The following is a 13,678-nucleotide window of genomic DNA, read 5'->3' as shown; positions in this document are numbered from 1 at the left end:
GATGGAGCGGAAAACAATTTGTTTGAAAGTAGAGGAAAAAATAGATCATCTCTTAAAGCCTCATTTGGGTTGTGTACTATTAATAATCATGACTGTAATACTTTCAATACATGAGAAGACCACTTCCATTGTTTGTGGCGGCACACCGAGGCCCCTACCTCCACAAAATTCATAAGAGAAAAGGCAGCCAGAACTGCATTCTATGTTTAGTAATTTTTCTGCTTGGCTTGTGCAGTTCACACCTCCCTTGGTCTTTGCTGGTAATGGCTAATAATAAAAGCAAAATGTATTGAGCACTTACTATGTCTGAGGCACTCAGGCCAGCCTCTGCTGAGCATGATCACATTGGCCCTCACAACAGCCCTTTGAAGTAGCTATTATTATTCCCATGGCAGGGACCATTCTTGACCCATAGGTGGAGACCTGCTGTGACGATGTATAAATTCATAACCATGTGTCCTTTCTCCACGCACCCTCGTAAGAACTCGGCTTTGTGAGGATCTTCTGCCCCACTAATCTTCATTTAATTCCCCTCCCTGCAGCACGTTGTCACCTAGCACGCCCCTGCTGACAGGCCCTCTGTAAGTCTTCATCTGAATGACGGCCCTGGAAAATCAAGCCGTGGTCTTGAAAGGGAAGGAGGATCTGCAGATTATCTCCTCAGCATGTGCAGTCACTCTGCTGGCAGCTCTGAGGCCGCTTTTATGTTGCCTCGACAAAGAGGAAGCCTGCCAAGAGTGTGTCATGTTCCATTCAGAATTCCCCAGGCTGGCAGTGGCTGGGACAGTAGAGACACAGGGAGGATGAAAAATTCCCAGTTCGGCCCCATCCATCTCTTTTTACTTCTGTCTGTGTGAGGAAGCCTTTGAGAGTCTTCTTATGATTCTTTACAGGCGCTTGGAAAAGTAAGATAAGGAGGACAGGAGAAGAACAGGAGAGTGCATAGGGAAGCTGGCTGGAGATCAGATCATTTTGCCATAACCAGCAGGCAGTTTCTTTCACAAATCATTGAACCCTGGGTAGCCATTATCATCCCAACTGCTCCCTATTAACTAGCCCAGACTCTTAAGGTCATGAGAGTCAGAGAAACGGAATTCCTTTCCTTTTTCTCACTCTCTAAATACTGGTCATACTATGTTTAGATACCATGCTTTAGTTTACAAAGTATATTGATACATACTATTACGTTTCTCAAGCTATGTCTTTGAAATGATTATAATCTGACCTTATTAGTGAGAAAACAAAAATTGCCAAAATATTTTCAATTAAAAAAAATAACAAAGGCTCAGAGGTATTGAGTGTCTCAAAGACACTCAGCTGAATGAGATGGGAGCCAGGCTTGTAAACAGTACTTCTGGCTTAGAGTCCTGTGCCTTTTCTATGATATTGTGCCTTTCTGATGCTTAGCCAGTTTCCTGTAGGATGAGGTAAGTCCCACCCTGCAGGAGAGGGGGGAGCTTCCAAGGAGACCTGTCTTTGGTGGTGATGGGCCATATGGGAAAGCCAAGCTTCCTCCAGTTGCCTCCAATTGCCTCTCACCACTTGCTTCCTCTTACCCCCGTCTTAGCAAACAAAAAGTGATTATATTGGCTTAAGAAAATCATTGCAATAAAATCCAAAAGCTGTGAGGGAAAAAAAAAAAATCACTGCAAAGTGCAAAGGCGTAATTGTGGGAGAAAGTGCTCCAAAGGAGATTTGGGCACTCCTACTGCCCTCCCCAGCTCTGGCTCTGTTCATAATTATTGACTCATGGCTGGGCAGATATTTTGACCCTAATTTAAAAAATACAGAAACTGAGGAGAGAGGGAGTAAGTGAGGAGAGAGGGAGAAATGTAAAAAACAAATTTCTTCTGAGGAAACCTGGAAATTTGAAATGTGAAATTTTTCTCTTTAGATAAAAGTGGTTTAGGACCACATGTTAAATTCAGGTCTTTAGAACTGAAACGTTTCTGTCACTAATAATTTTTCAGCATTAAGGGGGTTCTAGGTGATGCTAAGGTATTATTTCTTTTCGGGAAGCTTAGATTTTCTAACCTTGAGACAGATTCGGAAAAACTCTGATCCTTCCAGCAAGGATCCTGGTGACATCTCTAACACAGGGAAGTGACCAGACCCAGTCCCCAGGAATGTTACTTTCTTACTGGATTGGAGTCCAAAAATACTGTTTTTAAACCAAGGATTATATGTTCATCATAGAAAAAAAATTAAAACACGTATAAGTAAAAAGAAAAAAAAAACTACAATTCTACCACCCAAATATTACTACTCTTAACCTTTAAATACATTTTATGCTATATGTTTAAATATAAACATGTATGTCTACACTCAATGCTACTAAAGTATGCATTAAAATGAACTGTTTTGTGATATATCCCCTTAATATATTGTAAATTTCTTCCTATGTCAATAAACTTAACTTTTTTTTTTTTTTTTAAGGCAGGGTCTCACTCTGTCACCCAGGGTGGAGAGCAGTGGTGCGATCATGGCCTACTGCAGCCTCGAACTTCTGAGCTCAAATGATCCTCCTACCTCAGCCTCCCAAGTAGCTGGGACTACAGGCTCACACCACCATACCCAGCTAATTTTTTAATTTTTGGTAGAGACAAGGTCTTGTCATGTTACCCAAGCTTCTCTTGAACTCCTAAGCTCAAGCGATCCTCTTGCTTCAGCCTTCCAAAGTGCCGGGTTATAGGTGTGAGCCACCACACCCAGCCCCTCACCGTTTTTAATGTCACCATGTTTATTCCATTGTATAAATGTACCATGATTTATGTAGTTATTTTTAAATTATGAAATATTTTACTTATAAAAAATATGCAGAAGAATTACCATGACTTATTTAATTTCCAGCACCTCAAGAATTTCCTTTCATGGAAGGGAATAATTTCAATAACTAATATTGCAATTTCACTCTGCCGTTTTACAGTGCTCTTGCACATACATTATTTCATTTGATCCTCACTATCACCTCCTAAGGTTGGTGTTGTGTTTATTATTTTTCTCACTTTATAGATGAGAAAATATATGAACTATAGATGAACTACATAAAACTCAGAAAGACGAAATGATTTACCCTAAGTCCAGTTAAGTCAAAGAGATGGCTGGGTCCCAGGACTAGATGTGACTCTTGTGGCAGGGCAGATCTCCACAGCATGCAAGGGAGGAGTCAGGACCAGCAGAGTGGCCCCCACAGACTCACCCTGTACTGCACCCCCAGCTCCTGCCCTGCCCTGACTTCAGCCTTGATCATGCATACTGTCTGCCTTTTCACCCAGTGTGCTCTCTGGAGGCAGAGACTTCTGTCTTCATTCTTCTCTCTACCCCTGCTGCCCACCACAAGTTCTGATACAATAAATGCCCAGCTAATGTCTGCTGGATAAGTGAATGAATGAATAAAGAGTGTCAGAGAGATAGACAAATTGGGGAGGCTAGGTTTTCACAGCTTTCTTTCTCAGAGCCTCTATTTTTAGTTCAGATGTTTTAACAGAACACATCTTGGCATTTTTGACTTTTGGGGCTTCTGTAGATTTTAGTCACCACTGGAAAGCTCACAGACTGATGCATGGAAAAGCATGTTCAAAACCAAAGGCAAGGAGAAACCTGTTTGCATACTAGCTTCTCTCCACCTTTTCTAGTGGTGGCCCTCACTCTAGCCCCAACTGGGATGGACGAAGCTCTCCTTAAAGCCAGCTCCCAAGTTACCGTTATGCTATCTCTCATTTGAAACCACTTTATAGTTATGATATAACTCATTTTTTTAAACTGCTCGTTAAAACAATAGTTTAGCTTAGCAGCTATAATATGGTTCATGAGGTTTGTTTGGAGCACTGTTATTGTTGATTGTAAAAGCAGTATAACAGAATTACAAGAGATTTTAGAACAAAAATTACTGAAATTCCACTACCTAACAAGGCAACTATTTTTGTTTTTGTATAACCCCATCAAGAGCTTGTCCATGTGTGTGGACATACTTACGTTCCTAGTTATTGTCGTGGGAGCATGCAGCATTTCTTCCTGACTTTTCCAGTTAATGTGATTACAAGACCATTGTTTCCCATTTTTCAGTATAGACTTCATAATTATGTTTTTAATGACTGCATAATCCTCTATTGAGTTGATATACCAAAGTGTACTTATACAATCCCCCAGTGTTTGACATTTAAGATGTTTCTGATTTTCCAGTAGTCTATAGTGCCACATTGAAGGTTGTTATGTGTATTGTTATGCAATCTTTTGTGTTTGTCAGATTATTTTCTTAGGATACTTTCCCTTGAGTAAGATTGCTGGGTCAGAGTAGGAGTGTGTTTTGTGGTTCTTGCCAGGCTGCTTATGCAAAAAGGTTGTTCCAGTTTATGTCCCCAGCAGTTGGTATGTTTACCAATTTTAGGACAATCTCATCAGTGTAGGAGTTGTGGTTAATTTTTTTGTTTGCTAATTTAGCCGAAGTAACATGGTACTTCAGGGTTGCTTTATTTTGCATTTCATTGATTATTATAGGAAATTAGCATTTTCCCCTGTGGTTATTCTTTGTATTTCTTTGGATGTGAGTTGTCTGCTAACATTTACAGGTCTTCACCTATTTTAGTAAATTGGGATCTTCATTTTTAAAAAATCAAACCAAATAAACTCTTTACATGCAATGGCTATTGAACTTTTTCATTTATGTTTAATATATTTTCCAGTATTGTTTTGCCTTTTAATTTTAGATATGCATTTGTAGTACAAACACTCTTATTTTTGTAATAAAATCTGTAAATTTTTTTTTCTGTTGCTTTGAAACTGAAGCTATCCTCCCTCTGGAGAGCTGATAAATATTTAATTCTACCTTCTGTTATTTTAAATTCTTTAATTCATCTGGATTGCATTTTACTATAAATTGAGATGCAAATTACATTTCTTTCTACATTGCAAATCAGTTATTTCAGTCTTAGTCTGTTCTTTTATTCTCTTTCTCAGGAATCATACACCAGATGAAAGGTGATTATGACACTGCACTGAAACTCCACAAGACCCACCTGTGCATCGCCCAGGAGCTGAGTGATTACGCTGCCCAGGGCCGTGCCTATGGGAATATGGGCAATGCCTACAACGCCCTGGGCATGTACGACCAGGCGGTCAAATACCATCGGCAGGAGCTGCAGATCTCCATGGAAGTGAATGACCGCGCCTCACAGGCCTCCACACATGGGAACCTTGCCGTGGCGTACCAGGCCCTGGGTGCTCATGACCGGGCCCTGCAACACTATCAGAACCACTTGAACATCGCCCGGGAGCTACGAGACATCCAGAGCGAGGCCCGGGCCCTCAGCAACCTGGGCAATTTCCACTGCTCTCGGGGAGAGTATGTCCAGGCTGCCCCCTATTATGAACAGTACCTCCGGCTTGCTCCCGACCTTCAAGACATGGAAGGAGAAGGGAAGGTCTGCCACAATCTTGGCTATGCCCATTACTGCCTTGGAAACTATCAGGAGGCAGTGAAGTACTACGAACAGGATCTGGCACTGGCCAAAGACCTTCATGACAAGTTGAGCCAAGCAAAAGCCTACTGCAACTTGGGCCTAGCATTCAAGGCTCTGCTGAATTTCAGTAAAGCTGAAGAGTGTCAGAAGTATCTACTGTCCCTAGCCCAGTCTCTGAATAATTCCCAGGCTAAATTTCGAGCCCTAGGGAACCTGGGCGATATATTCATCTGTAAAAAAGATATAAATGGTGCAATAAAATTCTATGAGCAGCAGCTGGGCTTAGCTCACCAGGTAAAGGACAGAAGATTAGAAGCCTGTGCATATGCAGCCCTGGGCACTGCATACCGAATGATCCAGAAGTATGACAAGGCCCTGGGTTATCACACACAGGAACTGGAGGTATATCAGGAGCTGAGTGACTTGCCAGGGGAATGCAGAGCTCATGGGCACCTGGCTGCTGTCTACATGGCCCTTGGGAAATACACGATGGCATTCAAGTGTTATGAAGAGCAACTGGATCTAGGGCAAAAGCTGAAGGATCCGAGTCTGGAAGCCCAGGTCTATGGCAACATGGGCATCACAAAGATGAACATGAATGTGATGGAAGAAGCCATTGGCTACTTTGAGCAGCAATTGGCCATGCTGCAGCAGCTAAGTGGAAATGAGTCTGTGCTGGACAGGGGCCGGGCCTATGGCAACCTGGGGGATTGCTACGAAGCCCTGGGTGACTATGAGGAAGCTATCAAATACTATGAACAATATTTATCTGTCGCACAGAGTCTGAATCGCATGCAAGACCAAGCCAAGGCTTACCGGGGCCTGGGAAATGGACACAGGTAAAAATGACCAAGGACAGTTGTGGTTTATAGTTCTGCAAAAAGAGCATTTGGACAGTAAAGGCAACTTCATGTCTGCATGGCAGTTTGTTAACTACAAACATTTTCGTACATATCTCATCTGATTCCTCCAACAACTGTTTGAATTAAGTAGTTGATGTTGTTACCCTTATGTTATGGATGAAGAAATTAAGCCCAGGGAAACTGAGTTAATGCCTAAGATTATGCAGCTTAAAAAGGGACAGCCGAGAGTTAAACCCAGGTTTCTGTGACTCCAAATGCAGTGCCTTTTGACTACATTAGAATGAGAAGGATAATAGGGATGGGGAAGGTGAACGAGTCACTTTCACTGATCTTTTCTGAATACCTCCCACATTATATGAATGTGTTTATTAATACAACATCTGCACCTAACCATTTACTTAGACCCCATTGTGTTGCTCCTCAGAAAAGCCACCTGATAACAGGAGAATGCATAAATGTACTATGTTGCATGCATCATCTGTGCAAGGTCCCTTGCACAGATATCTTAATAGTTTTAACAGTTTTGTGTTACTCTACATCTATTATCATCTGCTGTGGGATGTGGGATTTATTATCACCAGAATCAGAGGCTCAGGGGAACTAATTCATGTGTCCCACACAACTGGTTTGGTCATGCTCTTTCCACGCTTATCGTGTCTTCTCTTAGCAGCACAAAAAGACACACTGTTGGTCAAGGTGATACTTTCTCCTAAATGTGGGGAACCCAAGAAGGTGCCTGTGTCTGCAGAATATATGGCCCCACCAGAGAGGCAGGGGATTAGGGCTCCTGGAGTGGAGGAAGGGCAAGGGTCAAACTAAATCTTCACCCACAGAGTGCTCTGAGAAGCTCAGGGTGAAAGATTTATAGCCACTGTAAAGTGATTTCAAAAACATAGTCTAAGCGGTAGTGGAAATTGGGAGGCCTGAAGAACCAAACAGTTCACTTGCTATCATTGTGCCTATTAATATATTTTATGTTTCCTCTGGGGTGTATATCCCATTGAATCTCAAGCTCTTGGGAAGGTCACTAAGGGATGACTTTTGAATTGCTTTCCAGATTATGAAATTCCTCTGCATCTCACTCTAAGGGCACATGATAGATTTTAGCTAGAAAAGGAGTTAAGAGCTTCTATAGTAAGTGACAGTGACAAATGCTTTTCATTTTCTCAGGGGCTTTAGCATGTCTGCACCTGCACGAAATAATATCATTGCTTTTCTGTCTACATCCCCACAGGGCAATGGGGAGCTTGCAGCAAGCCCTTGTGTGCTTTGAAAAGAGGCTCGTGGTTGCCCATGAGCTTGGGGAGGCCTTCAATAAAGCCCAGGCCTATGGAGAGCTGGGAAGTCTGCACAGCCAATTAGGGAATTACGAACAAGCCATTTCCTGCCTTGAACGCCAGCTGAACATTGCTAGAGATATGAAAGACCGAGCCCTGGAGAGTGATGCAGCCTGTGGCCTGGGGAGCGTTTACCAGCAGATGGGGGAGTATGACACAGCCCTGCAGTACCACCAGCTTGATCTACAGATAGCAGAGGAAACCAACAACCCCACGTGCCAGGGCCGAGCCTATGGGAACCTGGGCCTGACTTATGAATCCCTGGGCACCTTCGAGAGGGCTGTGGTCTATCAAGAACAGCACTTGAGCATTGCTGCACAGATGAATGACTTGGTGGCCAAGACGGTGTCATATAGTAGCCTTGGAAGGACCCATCATGCCTTGCAGAACTATTCCCAAGCAGTCATGTACTTACAGGAAGGTAGGTGAAAAGGCCCATTGTGTTCTCTTGGCCTACTTGAAATCAAGTTCAGAGTCAGAACTCAAGACTCAGAGGGAAGTATGCACAGTTTGAGTGGCCACCTCTGTGTGGAGTAAGGGTCTCAGAGGCCACATTGTCAGTTCAACTCCAGAATCACAGTGTCCCCACCAGGTGTCCGTTGATAGTACTAAGGTGTTTCATTGTCCATAGCACCTTGCCCTGCTCTCTTGGACCCAGATTGTCTTACTCTCTCAGTGACAGCATCTACTGCTCTCCAGCTGCCCAAGGAGCTGATACCCTCCTTGCTTTTCAGAACCCTCTGAGGAATGAGCAACACGTTCTCACACAGATGAATCAAGTAAGATGTAATCTTAAAAAATTATAAGGGTTTGAATCAGAAGAAAATGCCCATCTGCTCCAGGCTCTGTTGTCCCTCTAGAGAATATCTAAACTAACTATATTAAAACTTTATAGAAGTCAGTTCTGACATGGCAGCTGAGGTCTAATCCAGAAGTATCAGTCTGAGGGGCACTCAAGCAGTAAACCAGGCTTCTTTCTCAGCATTTGTCACCTACAGTGCTTGGGCTGGTGCCACGGTAGAGTCTTGTTCCAGGCAGGCCTAGAAACTGAAGGCTGCACAGTTGGACCTTGGATACTTCCTTCCGCCGAAAGCAGAAGTCCCATAGCAATGTATTTGTCCGCCGTCGCTTCACATTGAGATGAGGCTTTCTGCTCTTGAAAGTCCTTCTCCTCACATAGGCATATTGGATCCTCTCACCCTAGAAGGGAAAAAGGGCAGATAGCTCACTGGTAAAAGGAATGGTTACTGATTTCAAGCAAAAACTCTCATTTCCAGGGGGCTTTGCACATAAAGTTTATTTAAGCTGATTCAATTCTCACAATAGTCTTGTGAGGTATATCTTTTTATTCCCATTTTTGCCATTGAATCACCTGAGGCTCTGAGAAGTACAGTGATTCAATCCTGATCATGTAGTCAGTCAAGGAGTAGGGCCCAGCCCGAGTTTTCCAACCCAGAAACCACACAAGATCCTCTCTGAAGTTGTTTCTAACTTTACAATTGCAGAGTAGGGTTGGGCATCCTACCCCCTTTTATTCCTGAGCCCCCACTGGGAAGCCAGGAGAGAGAGAAGCAGGAAGCAAAGAGGAGAATGGGTGAAGAGCTGATGATTCGCTGGTCTCCTTTGCAACAGACCAGGGACTGCGCTGGCCTGCAGTCTGAGAGGTTGCAGAGAGTCTGGAAGCCACTTCCCAGACCTTATCTAGCTCCCCTTCTATCCACATGGGGCTCTGCCTCAATGCATTAAAAGAGAATGTTGGCTTCTAATTTCCTGAAACTTGACTGTGGTAAAATTCCGACAGACAAGGAGCAATTTTCAGTTGAATTTGTAAAAACTGTTAAATTCAGTCACATGACAACTTTTCAGCTGTGTTCTTTTGTACTTCCTGAAATTCTATTTCCATGAAACAGCTGGTTTGCCTGAGACATTGCAACACAATTCTATATTTGTGGAAAACTCTCAAGTTCATTTTTATTGTTTCTTGTAATTTTTTAAGTCTTGCAGAGATCTAAAAACTCTGATTTGTAGCATCTCTACAGTGTCTGTCTTGTGGATGTGTCCACTAGAGAGCCTGCAGCTGATGGCTTTCCTCATGGGCCAAACCAGATGCCTCTTCTCATGAGTGCAGGACACTTGGATGGTGCTTTCCGAATGCTCTGAGTTAGGTCTGCAGCCTCTGGCAAGGAGGGACTAGTTTATCTGGAAACCACCCTACTGCTCCCTCTCCCCTGGCTTTCTGAGGGCATGAGGCTGTGGGGCCTTGTAGATCAGCATCACCCTGCTTCAGTGCACTAGACTCTCACAGGTGGGGCCTGGTCTGAGCCTTTTGAACAAGCTCTCCAGGTGCTGTGGAGGGAGTCATCTCTGGATAAAACCACTGGTCTCACCCAGCCCTTTCTCTTCTAGCAAATGAAGAAAGGGAGCATGGATCAATTTGGTGACTTTCCTGGGACCAGTCCCTGACAAACTATAGGTTCTAGGAGAGCTGGATGGGTGAGTCAGGTTCCTAACAGGCAGAAGCAGAGAGAAGCTGGGGCAGGACAGATACCATGTCTATCCAGTGGGCTTTTAACTCTTCATTGTTGAACCTCAGCTAGAGTCCTACATGCTGAGGATATAGCAGGAACAAAGCAAAGTCCCTGTTCTCATAGAACATGGCTTCTAAGCAGGAGTTGTCTCAATGAATTTTACTTCTGACTCATAGATCTTGACCTAGAAGGGACATCTGTATTGAAGAATTAATGTGTTTAGCTTATTGAAGGTTTAAACAATCAGCATCCTTCAGGTTTTCTCCCAAGAACCATCTTCTTTCATATGTTTTTCTATTCTGTGAGGTGTTTAAAAATGTGAATTATTTACAAATATTTTTGTTATCCAATAACATGACTTAAAATGTTGTTTCTAAGTTTTCTGAGTTATGAGCATTTTGAAATGTATATTTATGACCTTGAACCTAAGTGTCACTTTTCTTACCGTCTCAACAGACTCAATTCCTTTTCAAAAGTCTGAAATTGTACAGGCCCAGCAGGATCAGAGGCAGGCTTCCATCTACCCTGAATTAGATTAGAAGAAGGAAGTCCTTCCTTTGTGTGTGCAGTTGTACGGTGGGAGCCTTCATGCTGTCTCTGCACAAGCTAGCTTCTATGTACAGTGAGCAGGATAATGAGGGCAAAGTGATGCTGAGAACTGCCTAGTGACCAATACAATAAATGGTTGCCTTCAGATTTGACTCTCACAAAGCCCTCAAAGTTGCTGGTGTCCTGAAACCCAGAAGCTTGCTGTGGGTAAGTGACCCAAACGCAGGTGCCTACCTGAAGGCTATTAAAATGAGGATGGTTTCATTTAAGGCTTTTGCCTCATAATAGCACTTGTTTTGCAACCCCGCTGAGGCACATCAAAGTCTTAGACTGAAAGGGAAAACAGATTAGACATGAAATGTGTCAGTAACATCAGTAACAGAAGGCAGGGTCAGGCTGTGTTCATATTCTGCTTTCAGGAGAACATCATATGTGTCTTCTATTAACACTCATTGGATGCTGTGCATGTGAGAAAGGAAGAATATTCTTTTGCCTTCTGTATTTACCTATCAGGAAGAGCTTTGCCAGCCAAAGAATCAGGTTAGATAAGTTTATCAGCCAGGAGTTTTCCTTTGCAAAGCTATGGATTTCAAATTCAGGAGGGTGACCAGGTTAAGTTTCACTTGTTTAGCGTTTCTGCCTGCCCAGCAAACCTGTCTCCTTCTGATAGCCATCACCTGAGCTCTTGCCGAGGCATCCTGGAACATCCTGGAAATGTTGCTACCAACACAGAATTTGAAGAGAATGCTTATTCTACCTTGGCTGATTCAGCTCTTGTCCTCATTTTATCTAGCTGTGTTGTTAGTATTCTTTCTTTTTTTTTTTTTTTTAAGAGATGGGTCTCACTAAGTTACCCAGGCTAGATTCTTACTCCTGGGCTTAAGCAGTCTTCCTGCCTCAGCCTCCTGAGTAGCTCTTGTTAACATTCTTTTATAGACACCTGAAGCAAAATTGGGTTGGAGCAGTGGCTATCCCAGTACTTTAGGAGGCTGGGGTGGGTGGATCACTTGAGGTGGGTGGATCAGGAGCTGGAGACCAGCCTGAGCAACATGGTGAAACCCCGTCCCTACCAAAAAATACAAAAGCCAGCCGGGTTGTGGTGGCCCTTGCCCGTAGTCCCAGGTATTCCGGAGGCTGACTGAGGTGGATCACCTGAGCCTGAGGAGGTCAAGGCTGCAGTGAGCAGCCACTGCACTCCAGTCTGGGGAACAGAGTGAGACCCTGTCTCAAAACAAACAAAAACACAAAAGTAAAAGGACCCTTCAGGACTCCTTAGGATAGTGGAATTATCCATGTTCTATGTTTCCTTAAATTTCTCTATCTGGTTTCAGGTTTAAGGTTAGCTGAGCAACTGGGCCGAAGAGAAGATGAGGCAAAAATTCGCCATGGCCTTGGCCTCTCCCTTTGGGCTAGTGGAAACTTGGAGGAGGCCCAACACCAGGTAAGCAGAACCCCTGACTGAAGTGGGTTTTTTGTTTCCAGAAGCATGGGAGACCCTTAGGATTACTATCCTAGTAGTGATGGCATTTACAAGAGGCACTGACTTCTACCCTTGGGCTAATGTGTATGATTTCCAGCCTGTACTAGCCCAGAAGTGTTTGAACAATCGGTAAAGATTTTTGCTCACTCATGTGATAGATTTCTCAATTTCTTAAGAATTCTTGTATTAAGTACTGTTGCTCCCCATTAAACATTAATATGAAATTATATTCATTTCATGACAGAAGTAAAACAAGAATTCATAATTAAATTTCATGTTTCTAGATATATTAATAGATATAACTTCTCTGTCTCCCTCTTTTACAATAAGGCCATATTTCTGCATATATGCAAGTAGTTGAAGGAAAGTCCCTTGTCATGCTGGCCCTGGAGAGTAGAAAGATCCCTCGAGTTATGGGCCTCCTCTATTAGGTTGGAGGAGTAGTGAGATGGCTGAATCTAAGATCATGCACTCATCCAGATAGCAAGCATGTGAGTGGTGACTGCAGAGGACATTGTGCTAGGCAGAGGGGAACAAGGATAAGGACATCCAGACTCCTATCCAGAGGTGCTCACAAGAGTTGAAGAGATGTGACTGAATTTGCACCATAGCATTCTAGAATGTTAGGGTGTTTTACTGTACTTTTAAAATGATTAAAGACAATGTAAAGGATTAATTCTCTAATTTCCTGGTTATAAAAAGTAAAACCTGTGTTGATATTGTGATTTGCAATTTTCAAAGTACTTGTTATAGCTCAGTGAATTTGATCCTTAAAATAACCCTGTGAGGTAGAAACGATCCTCTTTATAGAGAGGAAGAAATTGAGTCTCTGCCAATTAGTGGCAGAGTTAGGAACACATTCTCTTAGCGCTCTCTGGGTCTATGTCTCTTAGTCTTAGAATTCTGTACTTGATCTTAGCCAAAAGGCGGAGAAGCAAGTAGTCTTAGAATTCTGCTTTTTAAGTTTGGATAAATTTAAAATTTGATACTGAGTTTCCAGCATATAAATATCAGAGTCATCTTAGACAGTGTGGCATGAGGGGGAAAAAAAAAGAAAATATCAGAGTCAGAAAAGTCTGATGGCCTCACTGATGAAGGAGCCTGTTAGAGCATCAGGACAGTGTCTCCATTAGGAATGGCAATTGTCTGGTCCTCAGAGTGTCTATGTGAGTGGGCATGGCTCCCGGAGGAGCTTGCCCACTGATGATCGGACCCTGGGGCACTGAACCATCTGCAAAGAGCTATCACCCTTCAGAGAGCGTGGCGCTCTCTTCCCCTCAGGCTCTTCCATTTCCAGGATGCCTTCACCATACCTGTTCTCACTCCCATCCTTACTCACCATGAGGCGCGAGGGTGGTGAATTGTGGTTGCCTGATGACAGAGGAGAAGCTTTTTAATAAAAATCAGCACTTGGTGGATTAATATCTGTTTTAATATCTTTAAGACCATAAGTCTATAATTC

The 13,678-nt window shown here is 43.1% G+C and overlaps 1 protein-coding gene across 1 annotated transcript in view; it reads left to right on the top strand.

Moving 5' to 3' along the window:
• Nucleotides 1-13,678, top strand: part of TTC28 (tetratricopeptide repeat domain 28) — a 726,372-nt gene that overhangs the window by 586,972 nt on the left and 125,722 nt on the right. The window contains exons 7-9 of the mRNA XM_003258029.2: nucleotides 4,957-6,298; nucleotides 7,557-8,080; nucleotides 12,068-12,177. Of these exons, the coding sequence (XP_003258077.2) occupies nucleotides 4,957-6,298; nucleotides 7,557-8,080; nucleotides 12,068-12,177 (1,976 nt within the window). The remainder of the gene's footprint in view (nucleotides 1-4,956; nucleotides 6,299-7,556; nucleotides 8,081-12,067; nucleotides 12,178-13,678) is intronic.

The sequence above is a fragment of the Nomascus leucogenys genome, chromosome 7b (assembly GCF_006542625.1).
Source record: "Nomascus leucogenys isolate Asia chromosome 7b, Asia_NLE_v1, whole genome shotgun sequence".
NCBI lineage: Eukaryota > Metazoa > Chordata > Mammalia > Primates > Hylobatidae > Nomascus > Nomascus leucogenys.
Note: the sequence above shows the minus strand (reverse complement) of the source record. Positions and strands in the feature narration are given on the sequence as shown.